This window comes from Pagrus pagrus (assembly GCF_965226575.1).
Source record: "Pagrus pagrus genome assembly, chromosome: 4".
In the NCBI taxonomy this organism is placed as follows: Eukaryota; Metazoa; Chordata; class Actinopteri; order Spariformes; family Sparidae; genus Pagrus; species Pagrus pagrus.
In genome coordinates, this window is record NC_140188.1 from 19173284 (window position 1) to 19187221 (window position 13938).

Sequence of the window (13938 nt, forward strand, 5' to 3'; positions counted from 1 at the left end):
AAATGCTTGAGAAGTAAAAAAATACAATTTACAGCACAAACATCGTGACAGCTTCGACAGGTAAAGCTGTGTGTAAAATATCCACGTGGGAGTGTGTGTGAGCGAGAGGGGGAAGTCATCCTGAAATCACGTGCAGCTTATTACCTCCTTATCCTGTATGACTGAGAAGTCTTGTGATTACAGTCCCTTGTTATGGTCTCTCTCTCGTTCTCTCTCTCTCTCTCCTTTTCTTCTTCTCTCTTTGGTCCATGGGAAAGAACAACAAGCACGGGGCCTGTAAGTAAAGAGAAACTATCACTTTTCCCGGCAGCTTGTTGCCTTAGAGACCAGCGCAGAGTGAGAGATAAATCTGCGAAATCTTCTGATCATCTGTGTGTGTTTCAGTGTGTGAGGGGGGTGCCTGTGTGGGTGTACAGAGGGGGAGGGGGGGTTGGCTTCTGACATGCCGCCGAGGGGGAAAATTCCCACATAACTGCACATAACCTCTCTTCCTGCCCCTTCAAATTGTAACATCAATGCTGAAAACCAGAGCTAATTATTACAAATTAGAGAGTGACACTGTCTCTCTCCAACGCGTGCCCCCACCTCTAAGCCAATATCCGGCAGAGGCCGTGCAAGACGATAGATTGTGTCTTTGCCACCCGAGGATGAAAAGAAACCACAGTGTTAAACAAGGCACAGGATGTTATCTGCAGAGGACAATAATTAGACGGTGCCTGTCTGAGGCGGGAGTAAGGAGAGGAGACTGGAAAAGGCTGGATAACAGTACAGTAATGTTTTGGTGCAGCATTTGTACAAACGTTTTTTTATCGAGCCGACTTAAATCTGTGACGGGATTTAAAAAAGTATACCCAAGGAAATGTCGGTGGTAGCCCTAATCTGGCTCTTTCTCTGTGTGACTGCTTAGTCACGGAAACCAGTTAATTTAATGTTGATGTTCACAAATGTAACCAAAGGAGAAAAGTATGGCAGTGTGACCAAACACAGGTTCACCTGTTGTTCACTCTGACAGCCAACAACCCAAACTAGAAGCTGCTTTTGTTCTCAAATACATAAGAAATACATACTGACATGTATTTAAAAAACTTTTCATAAAAACTGTGACTTTGTGACATCACACTACGTCATCGTGTCGTACATTTGCATAATTTATGCCTAGTGGCTAGTCTGGCATGTAAAGAGACATAAAGGCTAAAAGGCTAACGAGGGCTGTTAACTGATGTGTTTTTGAGCATTAAAGCACGTAGACATATTCTAGTAGTAACCCAAAATAAAATTATGAAAACACATATATTTCTTTCCATATATATGTCAGTATGTTTTACAATATCTGAAATAATTGGTATAACTGTCAGTTTATAAAGAATGTATCAATTGTTATATTCAAAACTACATTCCAAGTACATTATTAAATATATATTTCAATACATGTAAAGATGACACTAATTTCACACATAAGCCTGCGTCAGATCTTCATGTTAGTGTCATATTCGTTATTATGAGGTGAAAATATTTTCATATGTTTGATCTACATTTATATTTATACAAATATTTTTCTGCTGCATAACAGAGAAATGATCATCAATATTAAGGGAGAGCGTACAACAGTCATACAGTGGTGCGAAGGTAAAATGCTGGCTACAGTTACATGGCAGGTCAGAAGCAGGTCACTGAGGGAAAAAAAACAACACCTATTTTGTTGGAATCTGAACTTTTTCTCTGTGAAAATCAGATTTTCAGCACATCAGCAGGAGCGGCCGGTAACACATACGGTGAGAAAAACAGCAGAAGAAAAATAGTGCTCCTCTAGGAGGACTGGATGTTTTCACACATGACTGAAATGAGACATTGATTCTGTGGCTCGGCGCCAGGAGATGTTTGAATTGTATCAATTTGTTAGGCTTTGACTAAGTCTGTAAATTTGCTGCTGTCTGATGTTAACAACCACCGTCTAAAAATAATAGACTGTTTATTTTTGCATGTAGATCTGGCAATAATGATGTAGCTCTGGTTACAAATCAGAGAGAGGTGATTAAAAAATCACATTCTGCCTGTTTGTTTTTATAACTGTTAGTGATTTAATCAGGGAGAGAACACGGTGGTGTAAATCAAGCATGATCTGGTCACAATCCAAAAACACTTTTCACTGCACCAGGTACACCTTCGAAAAGGGTTGTAATATTTTCTTTCTTCCCACAGCCCCATCTAAATTTCTCATGTTCGTCACACTGTATATGTGCAGAGATAAAAGATGTGATGGCAATGAAACCTACTTTTCTTGCTATCTTATTAAAATTTAAAAGACTGGATTACACTACTACAACATACACACCAATAGTCCTTTTACAGGTGTTTTACAGTTTCTAAGTGTTATTAACTTTCACCACTGCCATTAATTTGAACAGCTGCACATGTGTATTTGTTTGATTACATAATTTTTTTTATCAAAAACTAACATTGACTACTGTGCTATCAGCCAAACATCAAGCAAGCACAAAAACACAAGACATAACTTGGCAAGCAGGCTAATAATACTCCCTCTTCCAGCAGCAAGGCCAGCTCAGCGACTGTCTTGAGGCCTTTTTTTCTGCAAAGCTCTCACCAACGATTAAGAGCCACTCTGAGACTAAGGCCCAAGTTTTACCCCTACCCCTTGTTTTCAGGTGAACCCCTCGCTCCAGAACAGAGTTAAGTCAACAAGAGTTAGTAGTGGAAATCGTCACCCAATGAAATGTGAGAACCCCTCAAGACCCTCATACATCATCAGTAATGTTACGACTGGACATTTCCAACATGGCGTCTTCCACAGTGGGGATTTCTCTTGTATTGCTGTGCCAATCCTGGTATTATCCCAATGCCATTTGTCATTTGTCTGATGGAGATAGAAAGGCATGGTTGCTCGCAACTTCAAGCCATCAAATCAAAACGAACACTTTTCCACTCACTGTTGCTAACGTTAGTGGCTCTCTTCTAAGCGTCCTCCGTCAACATCCTCTTTAGCCTCTTCTGTTACCTGCTTGCTGGCTCCCCATCAGTCACCCCGGGCCTGAAAACCTCCTCCTGGTGGCTCCAACCTCCTCTTTTAGCCTTGTCAACACCAACACTTCCTGTAGCTAGCTACATGGCTAACTTAGCTAACTAGCTGAGAGTAGCCACAGTTATCAGAAGTTAGTGGCTACTTTAGCAACAATTTATGCAATCTGTCCGTTGCCAAACTCTGCAAATCGCACAGAGTTGAGGCAGAGTAGCCCGAGGACATTAGAGGGAAAACCAGAAACATTTTCATGACAAAAATGATTCAGTTAGTGGCTGGTGGTGTGTGATGTAGTGCTGCAAAGCAACACACTTTTCAAAGGAGACTGTACCCGGCAACCCAAGTTACATAGAAGAGGCGTTCAGGTGCAGAGAGGGAATGAGAGGCACCATTCTCCTTATTACAATTCAGTGTAAACGTTGCTCTAATAGAGTTTAGTGACCTCATATAATTCCCGGCATGTCTCCATCCAACTTTAATGTGAATGGGTCCAGTCAGCCAGATGAACTGAAATACATGTACACAGCATTTTTTTAATAAAAAAAAAACTTTTAATCACACCCAGACATAAGTCAGTAAAGCTGTGGTTTATTCATATGAACATGTTGAACACTGGATACATCTTTGGTTCTATAATCTGCCTCATTATAATCGGTATAATATGTACATGTTTGTGTATATATATGCATTTATCCCACAATTACAAATATTACAAATATTGACCAGTGAAATATAAATTTCATATAAAACCATTGACTTACGAGATATAAATGTGCTTTTTGCCCACTCATCAGCCCAGAATGACATGTGAAATACTCAAAATGGTGTCAGGGAGGACAAGCAGACACAAACTCAGACACAGAAGGAAAGGAGTGGAGAGGAAACGGAGCGAAAAGTGGAGAAGAAGGAACGCGAGGACGAGAAGGGCGAAGAAAGAGAGACAGCTAACATGGTTTGTAAATAGAGATCACCTCCGTGGACCTTCAGTACACATAAACTGTGATTTGCTGCAATCTTTCTGCACGCGTGTTCATTAACTGTGTCTCCATGGTAACCGAAGTGGCAGTGTCAAGGCTTGAAGTCGCCCAGAGGGTGACCTTGCCTTTGACAAGCGCACACAGCTGCATCCATCTCTCTTTCTGTCTCTGTTTCAATCCAACCATTTCTTCTTTAGCCAGATGCCTCTCTGTCAACCCCCTCCCTTCCCAACCCCTCCTCCCTCCACCCCCCACCCCTTACCCGAGCTACCAGACAGGAAACGAGTTGGCACCCACACATGCTTCTTAAAAAACAGCCAAAGTCGTTCTCCTTCCACCGCCTCCTGCTCACAGACAAACTCGACTTTGTGTCGTAACGAGATACAAAAGGACATCCAACTGTCAGGAGCTGTTACTGGGATCTAAAGCAGGAGGAGCATGTCCCGCCTTTGTCCTTCTCTAACTGGGGGGTGATGGTGTCGGGAACTTCTGATTGGAGCATGTCGCTCTCACTGGCAATGATGTGTTTCACCAGGCAGTTAGCTGCTTCGTCGATGTTGATGTTTTCCTGAAAAAGAGAGGACAAAGTGAACGAATGCAGAGTATGAAATGGTGGGAGGGGAAAAAGAAGAAGAGGGATTAACTGATTAATGCAAACAACGAGCCAATGGCAGATAAAGTTAGCTGCAGTTTAGCAGTGACTCGGGTGAGATACTGCCCCCTATTGTTCGGAGTATGAATTCAACAAGTGGTCGTTCTGACATATTGCACCTTTAAGATTGTAATAAATAAATAAATAAATAAATAAAATGGAAAATGTATGGTTATTCATGGTTACAGATTTTATTTTTGTTAGTTTGCATTGGACATATCAGTTAAAAGTCTCTTTTTGTAATTGTGTATTTCAAAAATAAAGGGAAACTTGTAAACAGAAAAAAATCCATAAAATTATTTTTTTTTTTCTCCAGTGCATGATACTGCAGAAAAATATAGCATGTGACCAAGTAATCAGACAAGTATAGGAAACTGTGTAAAAATGTCTGAATTGATTATTTGAACAACAACACTCAGAGTACAATAAATACAGAGAGTAACCAAAATAGTTAAAGTATGTCTACATGTAAAATATCAAAAGTTATCCCCATTTTGGATAAGTTGGGTACACTCTTACAGTAGCAAAAAACACTACAGTTGAATGGAAATATTATGCAAACACTCACAACAGCAAAATAATTATTTGGCCAATGAATAACAGGAAATTGGTGACAGCTGAGTAGCTTTGATACAATTTTAACAAGAGAGAATGAAACTCGGTCAGCAAAGTACAGTCTGACCGAAATAAATGCCTGAAGTGCTGCTCAGTCTAATCTATTCTCCTCGTGTTTTGAATCGTTTCAAAACATGTTTATTTTTGCACCACTGCACTTCATCTTTCCTGTCATTTTATTTCTGTAAGGCCATTGTCAAAGGATATTTGAGGACGTCAGGCCTTAATTGAGTAGAGACAGGAATCAGAGGGATGACATGCAACAAAGGTCTGGAACCACGTGTGCTTACATGATGCCAGTCTTACACAACTTGCCCACGAGGATGCCCATTTATGAAATGATTACAGCCAACATAACAGAGCTGAGAGATAATCCTGAGAACCTTGTCCTGCCTGATTCACAAACCTATTCTACCCGTCAAAATAAAACACAAATGAACTCCTCGACAGCACCCACACAAAGGATTTAGAGCGACTTGGACCAGAGCTGAAAGCTGAGTAAACTAGAGAAATTGTCCACTGGTGAGGTTCACATGAGGAGAGGACCAGCAGCCAGTATGGATGAGAGAGACACACATGCACAACGGACTTTGCTAATATAAATCATGAAGCGTGATGCAGTAGCAGTAGAAATACTGAATATTCATTAGATGTAACAGCGTGCTGCTCAGTGGGATGTGACATGGTGCCGACTACAGAGCCTTTAACTTCTCACGCACACACAAACTCCTCCGTCTGTCACGTCGTGATCTATCATACTTACTGGGAGACGTCAAACAAAAGATTCTTCCAAATCAACATAAAACACAAGAAACGCTCGTCTCTTTCTAATTCACTTTGTTCCCTGTACATGGAGAGCGTACCCAGGTTATGTTTCAGACTCTGAACAGTCACTCAGCTCAAAGGTGAACTACACTTGATACTTTTTTGTACAAATGGCACATCAAGGTGACATCACATGATAATCAAGGTCAGTGTTATTTATATTTATGGTTACAAATATGAGTTTCGGTACAAAATGGCTGCACACTCGCTGCGGAAAAACATTTCCACAGGTTTTTATGAAAACAAACACAAAACAAAGAGCTGTATGAGCTTCAGACTCTACGTTTGACAATATTTTAACCCAGGACCTGACATGCACATACGCTATAAACAACAGTCAACAACATGTGCAGGAAAACCTCTTGTTCTTAGATATAGATGTGATCAGCATACACTGTAATACAGAATGTAATATTGCGTATGTCAAAGGCTGTTTCAAAAGTGTTGTTTCATCCGAGCCCCTTATGTCCCCATCGCTTTTCATCATAAAGCCACTTCCGTTACTTCTGCCTGTCACAATTCAAATGCAGATTAAAATGTATAAACATTATCTATTAATAAAAAACAAAAAAATAAATGAATAGAGGATTGTGCTGCCTTAGTGAAAGCACTTTGAGTACTGTCCTTTTTTTAATATACGGCACCATAAATGAGAGTGTTTCAATTTCGGTTATCAAGTTTAAATGTAATTTTTGTACTGTACAGTATATGAATGCCTTAGGTGTGTGAGTGTGTGTGTGTGTGTGTGTGTGTGTGTGTGTGTGTGTGTGTGTGTGTGTGTGTTTGTGTGTGTGTGTGTGTGTGTGTGTGTGTGTGTGTGTGTGTGTGTCTGCATGCGTATGTGCACATCACAGTCTATTTTCTCCCCTCAACATCCAGCTGTGAGATTCCTGCTGCCAGTTAGCTGCTGTAATCACGGCTTGTGTGTAGGTGGGTGAATCCTCAACTCACATCACTGTCAGAACTCACTCACCACGTTCTTTCACCCCCGTCTGCATCAGGGAGTCTTGAATTATGCTGTTCTTAATCAACATTTTCAAGGTTTTATGAGGTTTCATGTTCGTGTTTCATATTTTTTATCTGTCCAATCCAGGTTGTGAAGGTTTAGATGGACTGTAATGCCCATAAACTGACAGCTTGCAAACATAAATAAAAAGTGGCATATACTTTTGTACATCTTCAATAATTTAGAATGCGTTTTTAGATCAAACATAAGTTTTAGATCAAATATGAATTTCTAAGTGACACCTGCTTTTCTTTAACTGAGCGCCGAAAGCAGGTTTACTGTTATGTTCATCAGTGTATTGATCGGCTGGTTATGGCTGTATCTGCATCACATACCACTTGAAGGTTAATTTATGCAACCATGAACCCCTTTCAGGCAACCTCTTCGAGGCGGGAATGTTGAGCCGTGTCACCGTTCTGCACGTAAAGTACAAAGTGTGTGGATGGGGGCATAGTTGTAGCGGAGCCAAACTCTGTAAAAAGAGTGAGCCGGCAAGGCGGCAGGATGGGAGAGGGGTGGGACATTTTGACAATTTGTTAGATGTGCAACACACAATTTGGAGATTTTACGTGCAGCTAGCAGCAGCTAGCAGCTAACTCAGAGAAGAAGAACAACTGAAAATGTCAGCAAATTGGGGCAAGGAAGTCGACCACCATGTAACAGGGACACTAAATGATGGTTAATGATTGTTGTCGTGTATGTAAGATGTCACACTAGATGCCGATGCTGTCTTTTTACACGGCATGTCTCTTTTGCTTCTGGAAAGTAGGCATGCTATCCAAAATCACACACTGGGGCAGCATCATACTTAAAAACAAAAGCAAGCGTAAAGAAGGGTCATTATTGCATCAGTGTTGCATGATCTCTGTGTAAAAGGAGCTACAGAAGTGCTGGTGTTTTTCTCTACCATTGGATAACATCAGGCTGGCCATTTCCCCCTATTTCCAGTCTTTATGCTAAGCAAAGCCATCCATCTTTTCAGACTGATATTAACAAACACATGAGAGTGGCATCCATCTTCTGGCCAGGAAAGCGAGTTAGTGAGGAAAAGTTATTTCCCTAAATGTTAATGTATTCCTTTAAAATCTGTGTCAGTCAGTTAAACACGGTGGATTTATATCTTCTCTCAACATTCTCGGACATCCTGTCTGGATGATCGAGCACCTGATGCAAGCGCAGCTGACCTGAAATTTCCACCGTAACACTTTCTGACTGAGGTTTTATTCATATGCTAATACTGAGCAGACTGAGAGTCTGGTAAAACTCAGCACTTTTAAAGGATTTCTTCACATCCTGAATGCCTCCACGGTGGCCTCTCCACAGGGTAATCAGGTGCTGGGTCTGACACAGTCGAGCTGTTCGGCAGTCAGCTGCTTCTCAAGGACATTTGAACTGAAGGACACACCTGCAGACACCTCAGAGCTCCTGTTGAAGGCTACCCTTTGTATTCACGGCACTATCCTGCCAGCTGTGTTACGTGTACGTGTGTGTCTCGTCTTTCTCACCTTAGCAGACGTCTCGTACCATCCCACGAAGCCGTTCTCCTGGCAGAACTGCTCCATCTTTATTCCATTATTGGTCAGTACGTCCCGGCCCTGGTCACATTTATTAGCCAAAAGCACAGTGGCTACATGTTTCCCATTGGCAAGTGTCAGTTTGGAATCCAAGTCCTCCTTCCATTTGGTGACGGCCTCAAAGGAGGCGGGCCTTGTGACATCAAACACGATGAACGCGCCCATGGCCTCGCGGTAGTACACCCGGGTCATGTTGCCAAACCTCTCCTGACCTGGAGGACAGATAGGAACAAGGACACAGATGTATACAGGCAGAAAAAAATGACCATTTAGTCTCTCGGGTGCACAAAAAAAATTTCAGCTTTCCATTTTGTACCACTTGCTGGCAGCGAAAAGGCTGCAAGTGATACAGTCTCACTTCAGCAGCAACCACACGGACGCTTGAATCTGAGTCATCCGATTTAGTCATTTCATCACACTCATGTCTCATACGTGCAACCATGCAAGCATTCCCAACATGCCTCTACACCCACTCTCTCAAATACACACACACACTTGATACACGCACGCCATTTCGTGCATGTTTTTACTGTTAAAAGATGTAGACACGAATAGAAGCAGGATGGAGGGAGGGGAGAGGTGTCTTTGCTGTGTGTGCCTGCTTGTGAAGTTGCCTGCAAAAAATTCCTGAGGGTGAAATTAATTCGGTAAGCCCCGTTGGAATGTTGTATCCACACTGATTTTCCCATCCGTAACTTCTGCGAGAGCCCCATCAGCAGCAGCCTCGCAATCAACTTGTGGGCAAGACATTTTCACACTGTGGGCTAACCAAAAAACTACATTGGTCCATCAAAAAGCAGAGGAGAGGAGCTCCGGTGTTGAGGCCCGGAGGAACATTTTCTGTTCTCCTGCACAGGTGGATCAGAGCACATGGTCAGCTGCAGAACAGCTGAGGGGGAGGGCTGTCTTGTTCAAGGACATACAGTATCAGAAGGGCAGAGAAACTGTAGGATAGTATTACTGTATACCACAATGTTTCTAACTTTCCTTGTCAGCCGACACACCAGGCTTTTCTGGGAGATCACACACAACTTTTACACCGACATTAGCGTCTATACGCAGGTTTTTTAAATGCAGACAAACCTGCTCATCACATTGCCAGTCGATGAGTTTGCCTTTCATTTTTTTTCCCCTTGTGTCCCGTTTATAATCACAAATTTCATCAGACTACATCAAGAAGAAAACGGAAGTTGCTGAGGAGTGAGACATCTCGCTTCTTTCTGATCTCTGATGAGCTGCACATGCTCAGTGCTGATCAGGGGGCTGACCAGGCTCAGACCGCAAGGAAGCCACAAACAACGGTTATGGTTAATGTTTTTTACTATTGTCAACTTCAATCTCTCTTTCAAACTCAGAGCCGAGTCAATGATGCTCAGGCGCTGCCTGACAGAGATGGAAGACCAGATATTAACAAGCCAACGGACTGACAGGACAGAGCCTCTTTAAGATTGGTAGAAAAATGTAGACAATATAGAAAGAAGCTGATTGAAAAAAGAGGTATTTCAGGGCATTTGAAGCAAGGAGTATCAATTAATATGGATGAGGACTGGCAATAATTCAGCAGTGATGAAGTCGAGCAGAGGCCAGAAACATCTGGAGTTACTCCGTCTCAAATCTGGTCTTCAACTACTCCACATGTCTATACATCTATGTGATCTTAAGAGGTTGAACAGCTGAAAAACGACTCCAATAAGCCCTCAAACCAGCCTAACTCGCATCTTCATCATGATTTGCCTGTGCAGCTAGCCCTGTCACCGTTGTCAGGCCTGTCAGCCCAGGCTGTAGAAAAATGGCATCCAAAAATAGAACAGTTGAAGTTATTATTTGTCTTGGGAAATGCACAGAAACAGCAAGTGATTTATCACATCTGTGGCATGAGAAAAACTCCATCATCAAATCCCCAAACAAACCCACGGCAGGGCTGGAAGATATTTTCTGGATGTGACTTATATAAACTGGATGCTAACATAATTATTTGAATCATCTTCAAGTGTCCTCTCCACGATCCACGGACTCCAAAGGATGCTGTAACTAAGATTTCCCACCTAAAGGCTCGTAGGTAGCACATACAGCACGGACCGATAGTATTTTTCTCTGAGGGAGACGCTCACTCTCAGCCCACAATAAAAGCCTTCTGTACACAAGAAGGTCGGGCCTCAAATCTCACTCACATGAGTTTGAGACACATGACTGCTTGCGCCTACTGGAGAGGGCGCACAGGAGGGGAGAGAGCAGCGGGTCAGAGGATTCTTCTGGTAAAACCTCAGCCGACACTCATGTGAGATGAGACTGCTGTAGCCTTCAGGTTTGTTATCTTAGCAGCGCAGTCACAAGCCTTTATTATTTCTCAGTTCTGTGTTCGCCGAAGACAACCGAGGAGACATGTTTTCATTATCTTATAGAACAAAATGCAAATACTTCAAAATAAAAGAGGTGAGGAATGCCACACAGAGTAGGTGACTGACCACTCGGTCGCCTGTTAAATATTGAATTAATGTATTTTTGTGTGTGAAATTGAATTACTAGTTTATTTAGAAGGAGAAATGTGACCACCCTGTAACGATGATTTAATTAAAGCTCTAATTAGGTGGGAAAACCAATCATTTCAGGGCTCAACAATCCAGCTGATAGTCTGGGTGGTTCATACTAATGACTATAAAGTGATAATGATGGCTGACTGTTGCCATGGTGCTCCCTGTTAATTTCATGTGGCGCCATGATGCTGTTGCATAAAGTCAAGTGACGCTCAAGATAATAAAGTAAGGCTTATATCTAAATGTTAACAACAGCTGGGCGCCACCACTGCACTGCGCCGAACAGCTTCTGTTTATAAAAGGTCAAAGGTCACGCTATGGACTTGCTTTAAAATATATAATGAGAGTCATGTGTGATCTTGTCACCTGGGAGGGAACGTGTCTCATGACTTTACTGGTTTTGTGTGCGTGAATGTAAATAAAGAGAAACGTGTAATTGTTGAAATGCGTCGCCAAGTGATTTGAAGTGAGCGATGCCACAGGTCAGCTGGTGCCCATGAGGAACATTAACCCAAAAAACTCCTTCTGTGAGCGTGTTTTAAAATGGTGTCATGCTCCACGTCTGTCTTTTTTATATCTAACATCTATCTGTATGACTAAAATGCACGTTGAAAGGCTCAATAATCTCTATCTTTATACAACTTGACGACATGATAAATGTTTTCACACTGAACAACATGCATGAAGGATGACTGAATTGACTTCATAATGACCACCTCATTGTGTGAAGCAGATTCATTTCTGAGTCATTATAAACATAATTTCCTCCAGGACCACAGCTTTCCATTAACATTAATGAAATTTACAAATGTAGCCTTGAGCTAATGCAATTTAACTGATTATTTTTAATAGACTGAGCCAGTTTATTTAATTGTCTTAACAAAGCATTTTCCATTTTCGGCTTGATCTTTGAAAACAAAACACAATTTAATGATTTTCTAACGAATTTTAACCAACGGGCTAAACTAATAGGCATCCATTTTCGACCAATCGTACTTCTTTAAAATAACCTTTAATTATCAAATCTATTTATTCCTTTAAAAGTACTAAATCGGCTGTGGCTCACGTCAAAAAACATGTGTAAAGTTTGAGTCAAAGTCACAGAAACCGTCTTGTGTAGGAACTGTCTCATGTGCGCCGTGCGTAAAAGTTGGACTGTACCTGCGATGTCCCACAGCTGCAGACGCACCGTCTCCTGGTCCCAGTTGAGGACTTTAAGAGCGAAGTCCACCCCGATGGTGGCTCGGTAGTTGGGGCTGAAGTTGTGGTGGACATACCGCTTGATGATGCTGGTCTTGCCGACCCCGAGGTCCCCTATCACAAGGATCTTATAGAGATGCTCCTTTTGGTGGTTGTTCTGCATGGCGACCGAGGAGGGCGAGAGCTGAGCATGAATCCACCGTAAATGGAGAGGACCGGGGGCATGAAAGGGGAGAAGCACAAGGACAGCGCAGCGGAGAGGACTGGAGAGAGCTGGGAATGAGAGAAGGGGAGGTGAGGTACGCCCTGGCCCACACAGGGAAGTGGAGCAGAGACGTCTGGACCTTGTGACTCACTCAGGGGAGCTGCCTGCATGGGAGTGCCACCGGGATGCGCTTCAGAGCTCCCAGATGGAGAGAATAAACACTGTTTTGATAAGACAACAGGGGTGGAAGAAGAATTGTTTATGAAAAACATCTTTAATAATTGGTATATTTATAGTTAATTAAAATGTAGTCAATAGTTATTTCAATGTTAAGAAACAATGACATTTTTATTTAAAGTTGCAACTGATGTTAATACTTAATTAACTCTTTGTAGTTCATCTTTAAACATTATTATGAAGTTGTAACTGATGTTTATAAACCTGCACAACTTGTTGATTAATGGTTTATAAAGCATGTAATTGTTTAATAACAGTGACATATCTATTAACGACCCCTCATTACGTGCTAGTTATTTACAGTGAATCAATAATAGATATTTTTCATAATAGCTTATGTCAATGAAAATAAGAAAAATGCATAACTGTGGCCATCCACCACTGCACCACCTCCAAGCCACCCTCCGACCCTGCTTCTGGTTGCCATCCCAAGTTTTTCAGTGGACCCATCAGGCCAGCCAGATGAAAAATTTCAGGGTGCACCACTACTCAGATTTGTGCCGTGAAGTACTCGAGTAGATTCACTCACTCATTTACTAACACTGCATAAAAGTAAGCTATTGACACCAAAATGCATTAAAGTATAAAAAGTAAAAGTACACATTAAGCTTGTCATGATTTAATTATTGGATTTTGCTACTGATGCATTAAAAGTTTTAAGTATTAGTGGCTGGTCGAGGTGAAGCCATTTGAACTATTTTATACACTGTTGGGTCGCTTAATTGATAACAATTTAATGTATTGTATATTTTATAAGATCATGTTTTTTGTTTGCAAAATCTGAACCTGCAAATTAACTTAAATGTGGTCAAATCAGTTCAATATTCTGAGACTGGAAACAAAGTGGCATTACATGGACATAAAGTACAAGCACCTCACAACTGCACTTAACAGCACCTGAGTGAATTAACTTTGTTACTTTAAGTAAAAAGTGTAATATACACCAAGATTTACCCATTTAAAGTTGCGTAAATGAACCATTTTGGACATCATTCCCTCACCGCCTTGTACAGGCATTTTGTTGTGACAATCTCTGAGAGAAAACTGCTGATCAGTTCCAGCTAAAAGATTTTAAAAAA

General features: G+C 41.5%; 1 protein-coding gene across 1 annotated transcript; it reads right to left on the bottom strand.

Annotated features, from left to right (window-relative positions):
• Window positions 1-4278: 4278 nt before the first annotated feature.
• On the bottom strand, window positions 4279-12721 carry rab38a (RAB38a, member RAS oncogene family). Its single transcript, XM_084350048.1, has 3 exons — window positions 12379-12721; window positions 8615-8895; window positions 4279-4579 (listed from the first exon to the last, which is right to left on the bottom strand). The coding sequence occupies exons 1-3, from the start codon at window positions 12578-12580 to the stop codon at window positions 4424-4426; spliced, it is 639 nt and encodes a 212-aa protein (XP_084206174.1). The 5' UTR covers window positions 12581-12721; the 3' UTR covers window positions 4279-4423.
• Window positions 12722-13938: the final 1217 nt, after the last annotated feature.